This window comes from Stegostoma tigrinum, chromosome 13, assembly GCF_030684315.1.
Source record: "Stegostoma tigrinum isolate sSteTig4 chromosome 13, sSteTig4.hap1, whole genome shotgun sequence".
Taxonomy (NCBI): domain Eukaryota; kingdom Metazoa; phylum Chordata; class Chondrichthyes; order Orectolobiformes; family Stegostomatidae; genus Stegostoma; species Stegostoma tigrinum.
In genome coordinates this window covers 6183187-6200913 of record NC_081366.1, presented here as the reverse complement: position 1 = coordinate 6200913, position 17727 = coordinate 6183187, and the positions used below count along the sequence as shown (strand labels likewise).

Below are 17727 nucleotides of genomic sequence, written 5' to 3'. Positions count from 1 at the left end.
GACAGACTTTTAATTTTAAACTTTTACCAGCATGTACGCACATTCTCCGCGCACACACACTCCACACACGCACAGACACACGTACACATGCATGGGCACTCTTGACATGCACACATGCACGCAAACAAAGACTTTTAATGAAGGTTTATGGAAAGTGGGCAGCGAAAGTGAAGCTGAGGCTGAGATGAAACAAGCTCTGATCATTTTATATAATGGAGTGGATTTGAGGCACTGAACTGCCTTTATTAAGATTGAATTGAGGAGGTATTTCTTTACTCAGAGGATTCTGAATTCACTAAACCTAATGACTGAGAATGCTTAGTTGATGAATAAACAAAATAGCAGAAAGGATAAAGTACTTGGTCCATCAAGTAAGTGCCACCATTCCATAAGATTAAGGCTAATTTAACTGTGGCCACTATTTCACTTGCTTGCCAGTCCTCCACAATCCTAGGCTCATGACAACACCTTTCAAATCCACAATGTCCACCATCTAGACAAGGACAGCAGATGCTCGAGACACTAGCGCCTGCAATTTCACCTCCACGGCACACACTACCCTGATTCAGAGCTGCACTGCTATGCTTTCACTATTACCATTCAAGGAAGAGATACACCAACCATTTTCTCCAGGCAAGTCAGGGATAGACAGAAGTACTGAATAGCCAACAATGTCCACATCGACAAATGAATGACAAACATCGAGGCCCACATCCACTGCTCACTGTGGAAAAGAATTCCAAACATTAAAGACTATGAGCAAAGAAATTCCTTTTCAACTGCATCTTAAATGGATAACCCTTATTTTGTGAACTGTAGTATTAAAGAACTGAAAGCCAGTTCTAGGTTGTCCTACGAAAGGAAACATCTTGTCAGGATCTACACCGTCAAGGCCTCTCAGAATCTTATTTTTGAAAAAAATCAGGCCTCATTTTTCTAAACTCCGATGAGTACATGCTCAGCCTTTTCTTATAAGATAATCACTTCAACCTAGGAATCACCCAGGCGAACCTTCTCTGAATTATCCATGTTATTATTGCTGATTCCTCTTTGTGGGGCAAAAAAGTAATATGCATACCCTGCAAAAGAAAAAGTAATTTCTGCTCTAAGTCATTGTAAGAAAGACACAAAAAAAACCTAGTTTTATAACTGTGGTTAACAAGACTGCATCATTCATCTTTCAAAAATTAAAAGTTTCTGGTAAATGAATGACTGGTTCTCTCAGTACATAAAGGTGGCTTCAGTGACCATTTAGTATATTGAAGTAAAGAGATAAGACAGTTTTCAAGCACTTTGGCATGTAGATATACTGGGCAAATGAGCACCGGGGAAAAATGTATAATGCTGCACTAGTTTCTTATGGCAGTTCATGAAACAGCTCCTGTAATGAAAGCCTTTCACACCTTGTAGCTCAGTGATAACATTTCCATATGGACATCAATATGTAATTTAGAGAACATAAAATGTAACAGCATGGGATATGGCAATTCAAGGAGACAGTCGGGGCTGAGTCAGAACTGCAGAAAAACTGAAACAAAGTACTGAAGTAAAAATCAAGGGTCAATCCAACATTCTTGAAAAGCTGATGGAAAAATACATTTTATATAGCAAGAATTGCATTACGTTTATTTGTATCATATTTCACAGCACAATGTTGTCCCAGTATCTTAACTGGTACTTTGGAGAATTGCATGCATGGATTGTTTTCACATTTAGACACCAGTAAAGTTATTCCTTTCATGATTTTGCAGGAAATCTTAGATTAAAATGCAATTCTGAACTGAAATGCCACTATAATATTTTACAGAAAGAGGGAACTAAAATTCAATAGATGGGTACTCTTTTACTTGAAAACACGACCAGTGTCCAGGCAACATGTATGCCACGGATTGTTGATATTCCTTTAGGCCTGTTGTTGGTGGTGATCTTTGGGAGGATGGTGAAGGAGATTGGTGGTGACAGGTTTGATGGGAGGTGGGGGAGTGGAAAGGATGTAAGTTGACTGGAACTTTAAAAATAAAGAAGAACTGAGAGAGCACAGGTACAGAGGGTGAAATAGGCAAATGCTAATTAAAATGTGACAGGAAGAAGAAGAAAATACAGAACAGTGCAGGAGAAATTAGATCCAAAATAAGTAATAATGCCAGAAAGTTAAAAGTTAAGGCTCTTTATCTGAATGCATACAGCATTTGAAACAAAATAGATGAGTCGATGGCCCAAAAACAAACAAATGAATTTGACTTTACAGCTATTGCACAGATTTCATTGCAAAGCGACCTGGACCGAGAACTCAATATTCAAGGTTATTTGAAGTTCTCAAATAATAGTCAAAAAAGGAAAAACAGATGAGGTAGTGTTCTTTATAAAGAATGCATCAGTGAGGTGGTGAGGAGGAATACAGGTGCAATGGACAGTGAAATAAAATCAGTTTGGGAGGGCAGGATGGAAAGCAAGGGAAAGAAATCACAGGTGGGAGTCGTTGGTAGAGTTGACTCATTTTAGGTGAAAGTACAAATCAGGAAATAACAAGGTGTGTAAGAAAGAACACAACAACTGTCATGGGCATTTCTTTCATATATTGACTGGATAAATTAGATGGATAACAGTGGCATAGAAAATGAAGTTTTACAGCTTGCATCTGGGATTATTTCTAAGACTGTCACTTTACACAACCGACTCTGGAACAGACTGCGTACCTACTAATATGTGATGAAGTAGGATTAATAAAAATTTCATAGTTAAGAATTCGCTAGTGGATAGTGATCATAACATAGAATTTCAAGTTCAGTTTGAGGGAGAGTGACTTGGGACTCAAACCAGTGCCATCCAACAATTGAAAAAGTATGCACAAAGGGTTGTCTAAAACTGACTGGGTAAGATTAAAAATAAGGTCAATAGATGGGCAATGGCAGACATTTCATATCATTCAGCAAAAATTTATTCTGGTTATAAAGAAGGAGTCCACAAAAAGGGCGAACCAACCATGGGTTATATAGACAGGCATACCAAACAGCTAAAACTAGTGGTTGGCTATAAGATTGGGATTTTGTTTTAGCAACCAATAGCAGATAATTAGATCGCCAATATCAAGGGACAAAACTGATCATGAAAGTAAATTGTAAAAATAAACTAACAGGAAAAGCTTCAATAGGTATATAAGATGATAGAGTAGCTAAAGCAAGCACAGGTTCTTTGGGTGATGGGACTGGAGAATCAATAACAGAGGACATGAATATGACAAATAATTTAAGGCAATATTTTCCATCAGTCTTTACATTAGAGGACACTGTAAACATCCAAAACTATCAGATAAAGAACAAAGAAAATTACAGCACAGGAACAGGCCCTTCGGCCTTCCAAGCATGCGCCGATCAAGATCCTCCATCCAAATCTGTTGCCAATTTTCCAAGGATCTGTATCCCTCTGCTCCCTGCCCATTCATGTATCTGTCTAGATACATCTTAAATGACGTTATCATGCCTGCCTCTACCACCTCCGCTGGCAACTTATTCCAGGCACCCACCACCATCTGTGTAAAGGATTTTCCACGCACATCTCCTTAAACGTTTCCTCTCACCTTGAAACCTAGTAATTGAGTCTCCCACTCTAGGGAAAAGCTTTTTGCTATCCACCCTATCTATGCCTCTCATGATTTTGTAGACCACAATCAGGTCCCCCCTCAACCTCCATCTTTCTAATGTAAATAATCCTAATCTACTCAACCTCTCTTCATAACTCGTGCCCTCCACACCAGGCAACATCATCCTGGTGAACCTCCCCTGCACCATCTCCAAAGCATCCACATAATTTTGGTAATGTGGAGACCAGAACTGTACACAGTATTCTAAGTTCTATACAACTGTAACATGACCTGCCAACTCCTGTACTCAATACCCCATCCAATGAACGAAAACATGCCGTATATGCTTTCTTGACCACTCTATCGACCTGTGTTGCCACCTGCAGAGTACAATGGACCTGAACACCCAGATCTCTCTGTGCATCAATTTTCCCCAGGGCTTTTCCATTTACTGTATAGTTCGCTCTTGAATTGAATCTTCCAAAATGCATCAAGCAATGTGGTAATGGAAAGAAAGATTTTGTAACAATCTCTACCATGATGATCAAAATAATAGCAGTGAAGGAAGACATCAAAACCTGAAGGTTTGCATTCAAAGGGTTTAAAGACTGTAACTGTAAAGATAGTGGAGGCATTCATCAAAACATTCAAGAATTCACTGGATTCCAGGTGGATTCTAGTGGATTGGACACTGCTAAGGGGATGCCCCCGTTTAAGATGGAAGGGAGAGAGAAAGCACGAAACTGTAGGCCAGTCAGCCAAACACGTGTTATTGGGGAAAATGCTGAAGTCCATTATTAAGGAAGAAATAATAAGATACAAAAAAAACTTAAAGCAATCAAACTGAATCATTATGGTTTTGTGAAATAGAAAATATTTGATGTATTTGCTAGAATGTCTTGAGGATATAACAAACACAGTTGATAAAGGGGAAGCAGTATTGCATTTGGAGGTCTAGAAGGCATTCGATAATATATAATGCCACATGAAAGTTGACTGCACAACATGGGATCTCATGGTATTAAGGGCAATGGATTGACAATTGGTTGAGACAGAAGACAAACAGCAGGCCTAATAAGACCTTTCCATACTGGAAAGATGTAACTAGGGAATACCACAAGTGTCCTATTGCCTTGGTTATTTTCAATCTGTACTAATGACTTGGAGAATGGAGCAGAACGTAAAGTGTCAGACTTTGCTGATGACACAAAAACAGGTGGGAGTGGGTATTGTGAGAAAACCTTAAAGAATCTACAATATAGATTGATTGGATGAGTTAGGAAAAAAACTGGCAGATGAAGATTAATGTAGTAAAGTGGAGTTTTGTAAAATATCAAGATCTAGAAATGAGCCAATGTTACCGCCATAAAATAATGGTCACCTTTTCATGCTGTAATCTTTAGATTCGGAAACATGGACAATGGTAAAATGCGAAAGGATTAATAAGTATAAAAATAATTAAATTGCAATAATTACAGTTTGTGATTTTGCGCATCTACAGATGCCGCATTTGAGACATGACAACATCTAGCATAGGATGAATGGGAAAATGATCCACAGATTCCTTGAGATTCCCTATGGATAAATGCCACAATTTACTCATGGAGCAGAACACAACCCAGCAATTCATGTATAATGAATTTCTCATATAAAATCAAATATTTACCACATGAAACCAAAGTGCATTGAACAAATTAAATATTGATGCCAAAATGCATGATCTCATTTATCATCAACCTTGCCTCTCACGTCTCTAACACATAACTAAGGAGGAAACAACTGTGTGTCAAGGAAATTAAGGCACTGGAAAAATTTACATCATTTCACGTAATCCTTTTCTTGATATACCAAATATACAATCTTTCACTGCAATATTAAACTCATTGAAATCGAGATTTTAAGTGGGTCGCATAGGATAGACACAAGAAAATTCTATCTGACTTGGGAATCTAGAACAAGGACACAGATTCAACTTAAGGGAGCCATCATTTAAAATGGAGGAAAGGAGGAGAAGTTTCATTACTGAAAGGACTGCGAATCTTTGGACTTTTCTTTCCCAAATGGTCATAAATGATATTTTAGAATCAGGAATCAAGAGACGTGGGGAGTAGGCAGGGGAAAGTGCAGTTAAAGGGAAAGCCACAATCATACTAAATGCAGGAGAGATTTAAAAGGTATATGGTCTCCTCCTGTTGCTATTTCTTATGTCCTTACATTTGTTATATCTTGCATTGACAACTACTGCTCAAGTCAGCCTAAAAGGAATAACACTTTGCACCGGGTAGAAATGAAAGCTGAATACATTTATTGGCTACTTTACTTCCATTTTAGTTACAAAGAATGCCTTTTTCTGACTTCACTGCTGTTGTGAAAGTCAAGATTCTACTCTCTTATCTAATACTTTAACTCCTCAAATCAGAATTTGGGACTTATCTTCTCTCCTCAATCTATCCTGTTCCTTACGAGTATAAAGGCTTTTAAAATCAAAACCAAGCATCATCTAATCATCTATGATAACAGGGTGTAGAGCTGGATAAAGACAGCAGGCCAAGCAGCATCAGAGGAGTAGGAAAGCTGACATTTCGGGTCGAGGTGATTCTTCAGAATCTAATCATCTGATTGCTTTTTGCCTTTATTTCTCTTTCAATTTGAACCTTTGTAATTGCCGTCCTATTTCACTCGGACAAAGCGTCTCTCATTTACATGATAAAAGCAATTTATTAATGTTAATTTTATTCCTACATGTACTGCAAAACAAGGGGCAAAAAGGAAAATGTTCTTTTGGAGAATAAAGAACATTAGTCATAGAGTCATACAGGACGGAAACAGGCCCTTCAGCCTAACTGGTCCATGTCAATTAGGTTTTCTAAACTGACTAATCTCATGTCTCTCCAAACCTTTCCTGTTCATGAAACTGTCCAAATGCCTTTTAATTATCCTAACTGTATCCATCTCTACCACTTCCTCTGGCAGCTGTTTCCGTATACTACCTTGTGTGAAGAAGTCACCTTCCAAGTCCTTTTTAAATCTTTCTCCTTTCACCTTAAATCTACACACTCTTGTTTTGGACTCCCCTACCGTGGGGCAAGACCTTGGTTATTCACTTTATCTATGCACCTCATGATTTTGTAAACCTTTATAAGGTCACTCCTCAGCCTCTGATGTTCCAGGGAAAAAAGTCCCGGTCTCTCCAAGTAACTCAAACCCCCCAATCTTGGTAACATCCTTTTAAGTCTTTTTTTCCCCACTGCTGCCAGTTTAATGACATCTTTCCTATAGGAGGACAGAAAGAACTGCATTAAGTGCTCCAAACACAGCCTTACCATTGTCTTGTACAGCCATAACTTGACTTCCCAACTCCTGTATTGAAAGCTCTGATTGATGAAGGCAAGCATGTCAAACCTTCTTCACCACTCTAACTATCTACATTAGATTCAAATATAGGCATATTTTGCTTTTCGCTTCATCTGGGTTCTGCTTAACTCTCCTCTGAGGTTATAGATGTTTAGCAAAGATGCAAGTCATGCAATTCATTTATGCTCCCAGAAGCAATCAGGACTATCATTTTTTTTCACATCAGAAGCCTAGTCATATGAAAACATATTGGAAGAGCATCAGAGTTAGTATCTTTGCATTAATTTGAACATAAAGCATTTCCAAATGATCCAAACATCAGAGATTTATTCATGATAGTCCATTATCATAGCAGGCAGAGATAATGGGAACTGCAGATGCTGGAGACAGCAACTCATATTCCGCCTGGGAACCCTGCAGCCATATGGTATCAATGTGGACTTCACCAGTTTCAAAATCTCCCCTTCCCCCACTGCATCCCTAATCCAGCCCAGTTCATCCCCTCCCCCCACTGCACCACACAACCAGCCCAGCTCTTCCCCCCCACCCACTGCATCCCAAAACCAGTCCAACCTGTCTCTGCCTCCCTAACCGGTTCTTCCTCTCACCCATCCCTTCCTCCCACCCCAAGCCGCACCCCCAGCAACCTACTAACCTCATCCCACCTCCTTGACCTGTCCGTCTTCCCTGGACTGACCTATCCCCTCCCTACCTCCCCACCTACACCCTCTCCACCTATCTTCTTTACTCTCCATCTTCGGTCCGCCTCCCCCTCTCTCCCTATTTATTCCAGTTCCCTCCCCCCATCCCCCTCTCTGATGAAGGGTCTAGGCCCGAAACGTCAGCTTTTGTGCTCCTGAGATGCTGCTTGGCCTGCTGTGTTCGTCCAGCCTCACATTTTATTATCATAGCAGGCAGTCAGGTTTTCAAATGGTCTCATCCACAAGACAACAAATCTTAGTACAATGGTATAGAGTAGATTGATTCCTCCCAAGGGCTGAATTTTCATGCAGCCTTGTAATGCAAAAAGATGAAGCAGACTTGCCCAAATATATGCATGGAACGTGATGAAGTGATGTCTTCATCCAATGGAGTTTCTGTGTGAAATGCATGCGTTTGAGCAGAAGGTTTACGGATTCTAAACACAATGGTACTCTTTTCTCTAGTCTGCCTCCATATTATTGACTAGTTTATTACAAATCCTAAGTAGCAGGCTTACTAGATGCTACAATGGAGCCATAATAGCTAATTTGCAAGAATTGGCCAGATGTCCCATGTCAGCTGCCTGAATTTCAGCTGCCTGATGCAAGCGGTGTTGTAGCAGGAAAGAAAAGGTCAAAGGTGCAGCATATGGAAACTTCTCTTTAAAAGCAGTGGAGAAAAGGGAAGGGAGACAATTAGGAAGCATGACTTAAATGTGAACTGATACAATCGACCTATTAATTCAACTTTACAATATAAACAACTGTCAAGCAGGTTCTCTCAAAAGATATATTTTCAACTTTAACTCTTGGTTAAAAGTCTTGGTCAAGCTTCTAAAGTAAACACGCTCACAAAACTGCAGTATGCTTCCACATGAAATTACACTTGTTTAAGTTGATATTAAAAATTCTGAGAAATCTTAACATTTCCAATTTTCAGACTGTCGGGTTCAGGGTTTAAATAACTAGCATATGACTTGTTCCTGTTTAGTTAAAGTGACTTCAAACTTAAAAAAAAGTTAATTGCCTAATAATACGATGAGTAATTTGAATAAAACAGCAATCTTCGTTCAAACTAAAAGTCATCTGTAATCAGAAAGCTCAACTTGCTTTTGCTGGAAAAAAAGTCAATCTCAAACTAACTGTTCCTTCAGATGAACTTGTTTTCGAAACTGTGAAGGAGAAAGAAAAATGCATTGAAACATTTCTGACAGCACTTTTTAAGCACGAAAGAAAAGACAAAAAGCACAGTTCTCGATCAGTGAATAGAACAGCTGCTAAAGTAAACACTTTGTGGATAATAGTGTTGGTTCTGTCTCTTTTGAGCAACATTAGGAATCAGCTGCTCCAAATACATCAACAGGGAAGTACAAATTATCGTATGTGTCAATCACAATAATGCACAGAAAAAAATAAAAACCTTGTTAGTTTCACTCAAAACAGCACACTATAACTGTTCTCATCGAAGTAAGAACATTTCTTCGCTAATCATATTAAATCCACACAGATTGCTAACAATGGTCATGATGCACAGCAGATTTATGCTTCCCCCTTCATCAGCTGTGTCTCCAGAGGAAAGATCACTCGCACTGAATAGGAAATAGCAGTAGGAACAGATGCAGCATTCTTGCTTCAGAAAAGGAAGCTGTTCAGTGGGAAAAAGACAATCCCTTTAGTTACAGCAGCACATGGGATGTTTTCATTCAATACATAAACCCCTGGGAGATAATCCCCCTAACCCATGCCAGGCTTTGAGTTTGGAATAGTAACTCATTCGAAGCAGTTGAGGAAGTTTTCAGCTGTAAAGAATGGAAGTCCATCAAGTTGGTGAGGGGGTGGAAAGAGGAAAATGCTTTGTCAGAACAGCTTGACATGAGAATTTTATGGGTCTCCAAAGAACTGAGTGCAACAGAAGACTGCAGCTCCTCAGCCCCTTAAATATCCACACAAACTATTAAAGCTATAACGTCGGTCAAGATCATCAATATTCATAAAGGCAAGTTACAGATTCAGGTCTCACTCACACTTGGCAGAACTCTTCAGACTTCTGTACAATTTAATTAGCGATGGTTACAGTTCTGACAAAGCTTTCAAATGTTGTAATAGCAGATTTATTTTTGTACTATTCTGCCCTTCTAACTTCTATATTTTATCTTAATATACACATGAAAAGAATTATAGAATCCCTAAAGTGTGGAAGCCTTTAGCCCATCGAGTCCACACCAACCCTCTAAGGACCATCTTATACAGACCCACAACCCTACCCTATCAAAAAGTTAAAAAGGAAGCACTGCACAGGAACAGGCCCTTCAGCCCTCCAATCATGTGCCGATCATTATGCCCTGGCTAAACTAAAAACTAAAAACTAAAACTTCTAGCCTTATTTAGTCTGTACCCCCCTATTCCCTCCCTATTCATGTAACCATCCAGATGCCTATTAAATGTCACCTATTAAACTGTCACTTTTCAATATTTGTCTCAGAAAGAGTAAAGGATTCAACAGCAGCCAGAGAAACCGGACAGGAAAATCAAGTCAAGATGAACCACAACATGTGGCCAACTGAACAGGAGAATATACATCCTGCGTTTGTTTTCCTTGCTCCATTATTTTAGCTGTTGGGTTTTCTTGCAGCAGTCGCATGACTTTGAGAGTCGTATCTCTTCGGTTAGTGATTTATTTATGCTCTTGGACACCAAAACATAAAGAAATCTCTGGTTACAGTCACATTGTTATCAGTTACCGAACAGAAGCATATAGATCTTGATCTCCAAGGCAAGAGACTGACACAAGGTAATAGAATCGGTGTAGGCACAATGTGCCAAATGGTCGACTCCTGCACCATAACAATTCTGAATTTTGGATTATTGAGAATCTGCCCTGGGTTTATAGCTAAATATCAATACTTGGGTTTTTAAAATGTGTATGGTTCAGCAAATCCTCCTCAATTACATAAAGTTATGCAAGATAGCTTTTAGTGTGATAGAAGAATGTTTGCAAATTTTTGTTTTTTTTCAATAAAGCAGCAATTGTTCGGCTTTCACAAAATGCAGGGCAAGCAACTGGGAGAGAACTAGAACTGGGTAGGTCATTTGATCCCTCAAGCCTGCCCCACTGTCCAATATGATCAAAGCTAAACTCTATTTTCTGACTGCCTCGATTAAAGCTCGACTCCTTTCTTGATCAAAAATCTGTCTCTCTAAGCCTTTAGTGCTCTGAATGGAAGAAGCACTGACTACCATCAGGGAAGAAGCTCTTCCTCATTTCTACCTTAAATGGGAGGACACATTTTTTAACTGGGTCCTCTGGTTCTACATTCCTCTGTGAGGGGAAACATCATCCTGTTGAATGTCCTCACACCTTTACGGTTTTGTTCATCATTTGACATCAGGAACAATGGAAGTAGACAGGTCAGAAGGTGATGATTCAGAACCTCTTGCAAGTAACAGAGTGTGGAAGAACAATCCAACTCATTCTGTTCCCCTGTTCTTCCTTCCCCACTTAAGCTACAAAATATTGAATGGGAGACTGGTTATCAAATGCAATTCACCAACACAGAAGGCTACAGATGTAATTTCAAGTTCAAACCTGAGGCAGAACTGGCAATACCAAGAAAGGAGTTACTTTATAAATCTGGAGAAGTTCCCAGAATCAAGAATCTAAAAAGCACGGCTTTTTAAGTTGCTAACCTTAGCTAACTCTCAGGGCCAGGGGATATAACAAAGGAAGTAAGGCACATTACCCTCTGCTGAAATTCAATGCTTTAATAGGTAGGTTAGGTAATAAATGGGCTAGGACTGCTATCAGGAATCTCTCCTGCATCCCTCCCAACTGGGAGATGTGTGGACAGATTGAATTTAAAAAATGACAAAATTCTATATTTGGGGCTGAGGCGTAAACTTGAAATGCAGATGACAGCAATTTCACTACATTGTTAATAGACAACTTTTTAAATAAAAGTTGAAAAAGTACCCTTACAACCCCCAGAATGACTAAATATTTGTCAACTATAAAGTGGGAACACAGCTTACAAACACAGTTTTACCATGTGTGGATAATTATTACCATGACATATGTCGCATTATTAAAACAAAGCATGTTCAAGAGATCAAGTTGCCACTGAATGAAGACTGGAAGAAACGCTCAGCACTTTCAATGTCTCTCCAAAGGGAATCAAGAGAGCTATAATGTAACAGGCAAGCTACTGCCATTAACTCCTAACTGAACTCAGTTTACAAAATTAACAAAAAAGTAAACAAAAGACAGCAGATGGTGAAAATGTGGCAAGAAAGAACATGCTAAAAACTCTCAGTGGGCAAGGCTGCAATTGTGCAGTGATCAGCAAAGTTTAAGTCTTAAGCCAAATCAGTTTTCTGACAGGAGATTCAGACCTATACTGTTAACTTACTAAGGCCTCTCCACAGACCAGCCTAGTTGGCTGGATGTGATCAGTATTTTCCACATCTCTGTTCACAGTTACAAAATGCTTAGCAGGTTACCTCTTGATTGTTACACAACTGACTGGTAGCAAAACATGATTATGTATTTGATAGACAAACATCTTTTAGCATGGATAGTAAGAACTGCAGATGCTGGAGGATCTGAGATAGCAAGGCCCGAAATGTAAGCTTTCCTGCTCCTCTTATGCTGCTTGGCCTGCTGTGTTCATCCAGCTCTGCATCTTGTTATTTTTAGCATGGATGCAGGTGATTAAAATTAAAATGTTGTGGTTAAACTATTACTTAGACAGGAATAGAAATGCACAGTAATGTATGGATCACCTGGTATGCACTTTCTTCACCTAGGTTATATTTTCTATTTGTCTTTAATAAAAAGAACACTGGATATGAAAAAGACTAAAACAAATTTTTGATCAAGCATTGCCCATCATGTTTCCAGGCCAGTTGAATTTTACTGTTCAGAGCTTAGTTGGTATACAGTTCTGAATTGTACTGTATAATCCAACAGCTGTGTAAATTATTATTATTGTTCTAATTTTTTTAAACTAGAGAACAAATTACAGATGTTTATTTGTGGATCTTCTCATTCAATCAAATAATAGTTAATAGATTGTTTTAAATAAACAAAAATGGAAACATGGGAATTATAAGTGGCCAGTCAACTCTCTCAGGCCTTTCTTATCATTCAATCCGAATGCAAGTCTGCCCGCACACTCCACCTGATCACCACTATGTCCCTCTGTCCATTCCGCTGTCTTTGCTTCATAGTCAAGATACTTTTACACAAGAAAAATCTATTGCTGTCATTCTTGAAAGCTTCAGTTAGAGGAAGGAAGGGCCAAATTTCCATCATGTTTTGTTTGAAAAAAAAACGCACTTCTTGATTTTACCCATAAATGATCTGGCTTTAATTTTAAGATGAGTACCCCACACTGCTGCTATTTTTCCTCTCAACAGTATTAAATTCCTCATTTTAAGTAGCTTGATTAGATCATCCCCTCAGCCTTGTCTACAATGAGGAAAGGAGGTGAGGGATTGCAATTTCAGGGAGTTAACTTGAATTATAAATATTTTGAATGAATTACCTCATCCTTTAGTCGGGTATGCTCATTCAGCAGTTTCTTATATTCAGTCTCCACCTCAGTTTTACTTGTTTCTAGCACCTGATGCTTTGTTTGAAGTTCTGAGAGCTTCACTTCAAAATCTGCTTCCTTTTTCCTCATTTCCACTTGCAGTTCATGTCGAGTTGTCAACTCCGAATCAAGCTGTTTGAAAAACAAAAATGCTTTTAACAAGCAGAACGCAGCATCACCCAATGCGGGAGGCCATTCAGCCAACGCCATCTGGTGTTACCTCTCTGGTGGAGCTACACAATGAATTCAGTACTGTAGAAAATGGTTAACACCAAAACATTATCACTTTTGAAGAAAGACGTTGATATAGCTTGTGGCTAAAGGGATCAAAGGATATAGCTTGTGGAGGATTATACTGAACGGCAGAGTAGGCTTTGAGGAGTTGAATGGACTACTTCTGCTCCTAACTACATTGCTCTGTCGATAGGATGAGAATTAGGAAAATTGTATGGGGGAGCTATATAACTATCAGGCGACATATAGAATTGACCTCTTTTGAAAAACAAAAGACTTATGAGCAATTACCCTTCCCTGTTAATGACTGACATCTCTTTAGCACTGTTAAAGTAATAAAATATCCCAGGGCATTTCACAGGAGCATTATCAAACAAATTATGACAGCAAGACACAGAACAGGATGTTACATCAAGCGACCAGAATCTTGGTTAAAAGGTAGATCTTAAGGAAAAAATTAAAGTAGGAAAGGAAAGTAAAAAGGCAGTGAGGCGTTGCAATGGAATTCCAGAGTTGCAGGTCCAAGTAGCTGCAGACAAGGCCACCATGGTGCAAGAACATAAGGTCAGAATTAGATAATCACAGACATCGTGGAAGGCTGATTAGGGAGGAGCAATGCCTACAGAAATTTGAAAGTAAGGAGAATGCTTTCATCTGAGCAGAAGCTAATATTGGTCAGCAATCTCAAGAATAAGGGTGCATGTTACCAGCTATGAATGGCAGATTTCCCAAACTATATATGGGCTCATTTGCCTAGTTAATATTTCTCCCAGTCACAGCCTTGTTACTAGCTTAGCAGAGGGACTATTTTCATGTGATTCTTTCCTTTCTGAGAATGGATTACCTTATTACATACAACCCAGCCCAGAGGAGATGCATTCCGAGTTGTTGAGGGTAGTATGAGCAGAAATGCGCAGAGATGCTGGCCCCAGTTTTCCAGATCTCAGTGAGGGTAATGTCAGAAGAACTTGGTGAAATTACATTCACTAGACAGCAAATTTATAGAGATGTAGGTTGAAGTCTCCAGGTCATACTGGACTTAATCCAAGGTCTTTAAAGAGTGTCTAATGATGTAGTAGATATAAATGGTGTTTTATTTTTTCAAATATGCTGGATTTAAGCAGGGATCCATCAGACTGAGAAAGTAACAGATATAATGCCTCCATTCAAGGAGGGCAGGGGTGGTGGAGGCAGGAGTCTGGAAACTATAGGTCAGTGAGCTTCACATCTGTCATGGGGAAAATGTTAGAATTGATCATTAAAGTAGGTTATACTTAGGCACTTTGGAAAAATTCAAGAAAATTGGGAAAGGTCACCACAATTTCGTGTACAGAAAATGGTGTTTAACTAACTTACTGGAACTCTTTGAAGAACTAACACGTGCCAAAGACATACTGCACTTGGATTTCAACAAGGCAATATTAAAGGATAGTGTGCAAACCGGGAACTTATGGTGTAGGAGGTAACAAGGATAGAAGATTGGCTGGCTAGCAGAAAATAGTGTGCGCACAAATGGGCCTTTTTTCTTATTGTCAGAGGATGATGAATGGAGTCTGATAGGGGCATGTATTGGATTGGAGCTTATTACAACTTATCACAATGACTTAGATGGCACAAAGATAGATAGGAAGGTATGTTGTGAAGAGGACATAAGCAGAATGTAGACGGAAAGGCTAAATATGTGGACAGAATTCTGGTAAATATAGCAATCTACGAGAAAAGGAGAGGTTGTTCACTGTGGCAGGAAGAACAAAAAAAAATTATTAACAGGAAAGGACTGTAAAATTCTGAACAGTGCAGAGGGATCCAAGTATTCTAGCGCATGAATCACAAAAAAGTAGTGAGAATACAGCAATTAAAGGTTCATGGAATATTATCCTTTATGAGGAGAGTAATTTAACATAAAAATAAATTAAACTGGGCAGTGATTAGGTCATATCCCAAATGCTGTGTGCTTATTTAAGGAAGGCTATAAATATACTGGAATGGTACAAGAAGGTTTACTAGATTTATAACTTAAACAAGAGTGTCATCTCAGGAGGAAATGTTGAACATTGGTGTCTTGTTTCCAATGGAGTTTAGAAAAGTGAGTGGTGTCCTGACCGAATGACAGAAGTTCCTGAACAATTTTGATAAGGTGGACGTGGAAAAGACGTTTTCTCTTGTGAGTCAGTCTAGAACTGGGGAATGCCGTTTAAAAATTAGGGGTTGCTCTTTTAGGACAATCCAGGAGAATCTTGTTCTCACTCAGAGGGGTGCGGCTTTGGAGCAGTCTGCCTCAAAGATGATGGAGGTAACATCACTGAACCTTGTTTTTTTAGGGAGGAGGTAGGTAAATATTTATTAGGCAATGGGGTCAAGGTTATCAGAGGTAAATAGTCTAAGTAAATGGCAGAGCAGGCTTGAGGGGCTAACTGGCTTACTTCTACAACAAATTCATTTTTTTTTGACTGAAGGACTGCAAATGTGGTGCCCCTGTTCAAAAACAAGCAATTGTACGCTGCCAATTCAATACAGGCAAAGGGAAGTCTTTAGAAACAATAATCTCAGAAAAAAAATGAACCGTCAGCAGTCATAAAAGCAGTTTGAGAATTCAAACAAATAAAAATTCAGGGACTGTGCAGCAAGATGCAGATCAGAATCACCTTCTAATGAAAATACAGAGGTCATTCAGATGTACGCTGGTACCGACAGCTAAATTAAATTCTTAAAAATAAAAATGCTTTATGCTATTTCTTAAGCACAGCTACAATTAACCATTTTTTACAAAATGGAAACTTTTTTATACAAAACTGTCAAAGGTCAGCTCATTGAATTTTCTGATAGACATTTTAGTAAAAGCCAGACCATTTGACATCTCCATGGCTGGTTCTGAATAGACCTGTCTATTACAAGTTGGTGCGCATATCTTCAAAAACAAATTAACTTTTTTTTTGCTGAATTACCTTTTTTTCCAATTCTGCGGCTTTGGTTTCGCTGATTTGTACTTTGGTTTTGTCGATCAAGTTGTCTGCAAAATAAACACGTCAAGGCATTATGAGGCAATACCAAAGACTCTGAAGACTCTGCTGTTTCAGCAATGAAACAAAACACAGAAGAAATAATTGTATCAAAGATAATAGGAACTGCCGATGCTGGAGAATCCGAGATAACAAAGTGTGGAGTTAGATGAACGCAGCAGGCCAAGCAGCATCTTAGCAGCACAAAAGCTGATGTTTTGGGCCTAGACCCAAGAAATTTTTTTTGGTGTTTATATGATATCTTACTTTATTTTACAAGCCTCAATACAGTGCATAGATGACTACGCAGTCATAATTAGTCACTGAAAGATTATCAGAATTATATTTACCTACTAAATGCTCCACATCCAGAGAGACTTTTCTGCATTTGAAGTCTGGGTCAGATCCATTTTTCTGTAGAACTACCTGAGAAACACATTCGTCTAAAAGCTTGTAATACTGTGGCCTGAAACAAACAGCACATTTAAAATGAAAATCATTCCCTGTCTAGGTTTAACACTTTAATAAAAAGGAAATAATCTGTACAAACATTGGTTTAGTTTGGGTATTAGCCATGGCATGGTGAGTAACATTCTCCCCTCACACTCAAGTGGCTGGAAGTTCAAGCAAAGGGTGAAATTTGAAAACAAAATCTCGACTGACACTTCCAAGTCGTGCACTGGAGGGGTGCTGCACTGTTGAAAGTGCTTCGGTTCAGGTGAGATATTAAATGCAGGCCATGTCCGACACTCAGCTAGAATTTGTGTGGTATTATTTCAAGTGCAGCCAGGCATCACTCTTCAGTTTCCTGTTGAATATTCATCTCTCAATGAACAGCACTGAAACAGATCACCAGGTTATTATCCCAAAACTTTTTTGTGAGAGCTTGCTGAGTGCAAATTGGTGGCTGTATTTCCTACATTGTAATGGTGACCACAGCTCAGAACAGTTCAGAAATAAGTTAGTTGTAAAGCACTTTGGGAAATCTGGAGATTATGAAAAGCACTACAAAAATACAAGCTTTTCTTCCTCTGTTTGCAGCATTTTACACTTTTTAGTCTGCAGTGCTACAAAACTTGCACTTTCGAGCCACGATTCAAACCAGCCATTTCCTAACAATGGCAGAATAGGCTAGGGGAATGAATGACCAACTCCCGCACCTTTGCCTCTGCAATACTAATGACATTTTTTACCAACCTGCAACATTAAACAGCGAATGTAGCAGGGGCTGTGAAACTAGAAAGGGTTCGGAGAAGATTTACAAGAAT

At 39.0% G+C, this 17727-nt stretch overlaps 1 protein-coding gene across 2 annotated transcripts in view; it reads right to left on the bottom strand.

Annotated features, from left to right (window-relative positions):
* The window catches only part of LOC125458225 (protein diaphanous homolog 1-like), a 324879-nt gene that overhangs the window by 191747 nt on the left and 115405 nt on the right, over positions 1-17727 (bottom strand). For both annotated transcript variants that reach the window (XM_059650539.1, XM_059650540.1), the window contains 3 exons: positions 16810-16925; positions 16406-16470; positions 13179-13358 (listed from right to left, as the gene is read on the bottom strand). In XM_059650539.1, the coding sequence (XP_059506522.1) occupies positions 13179-13358; positions 16406-16470; positions 16810-16925 (361 nt within the window). The remainder of the gene's footprint in view (positions 1-13178; positions 13359-16405; positions 16471-16809; positions 16926-17727) is intronic.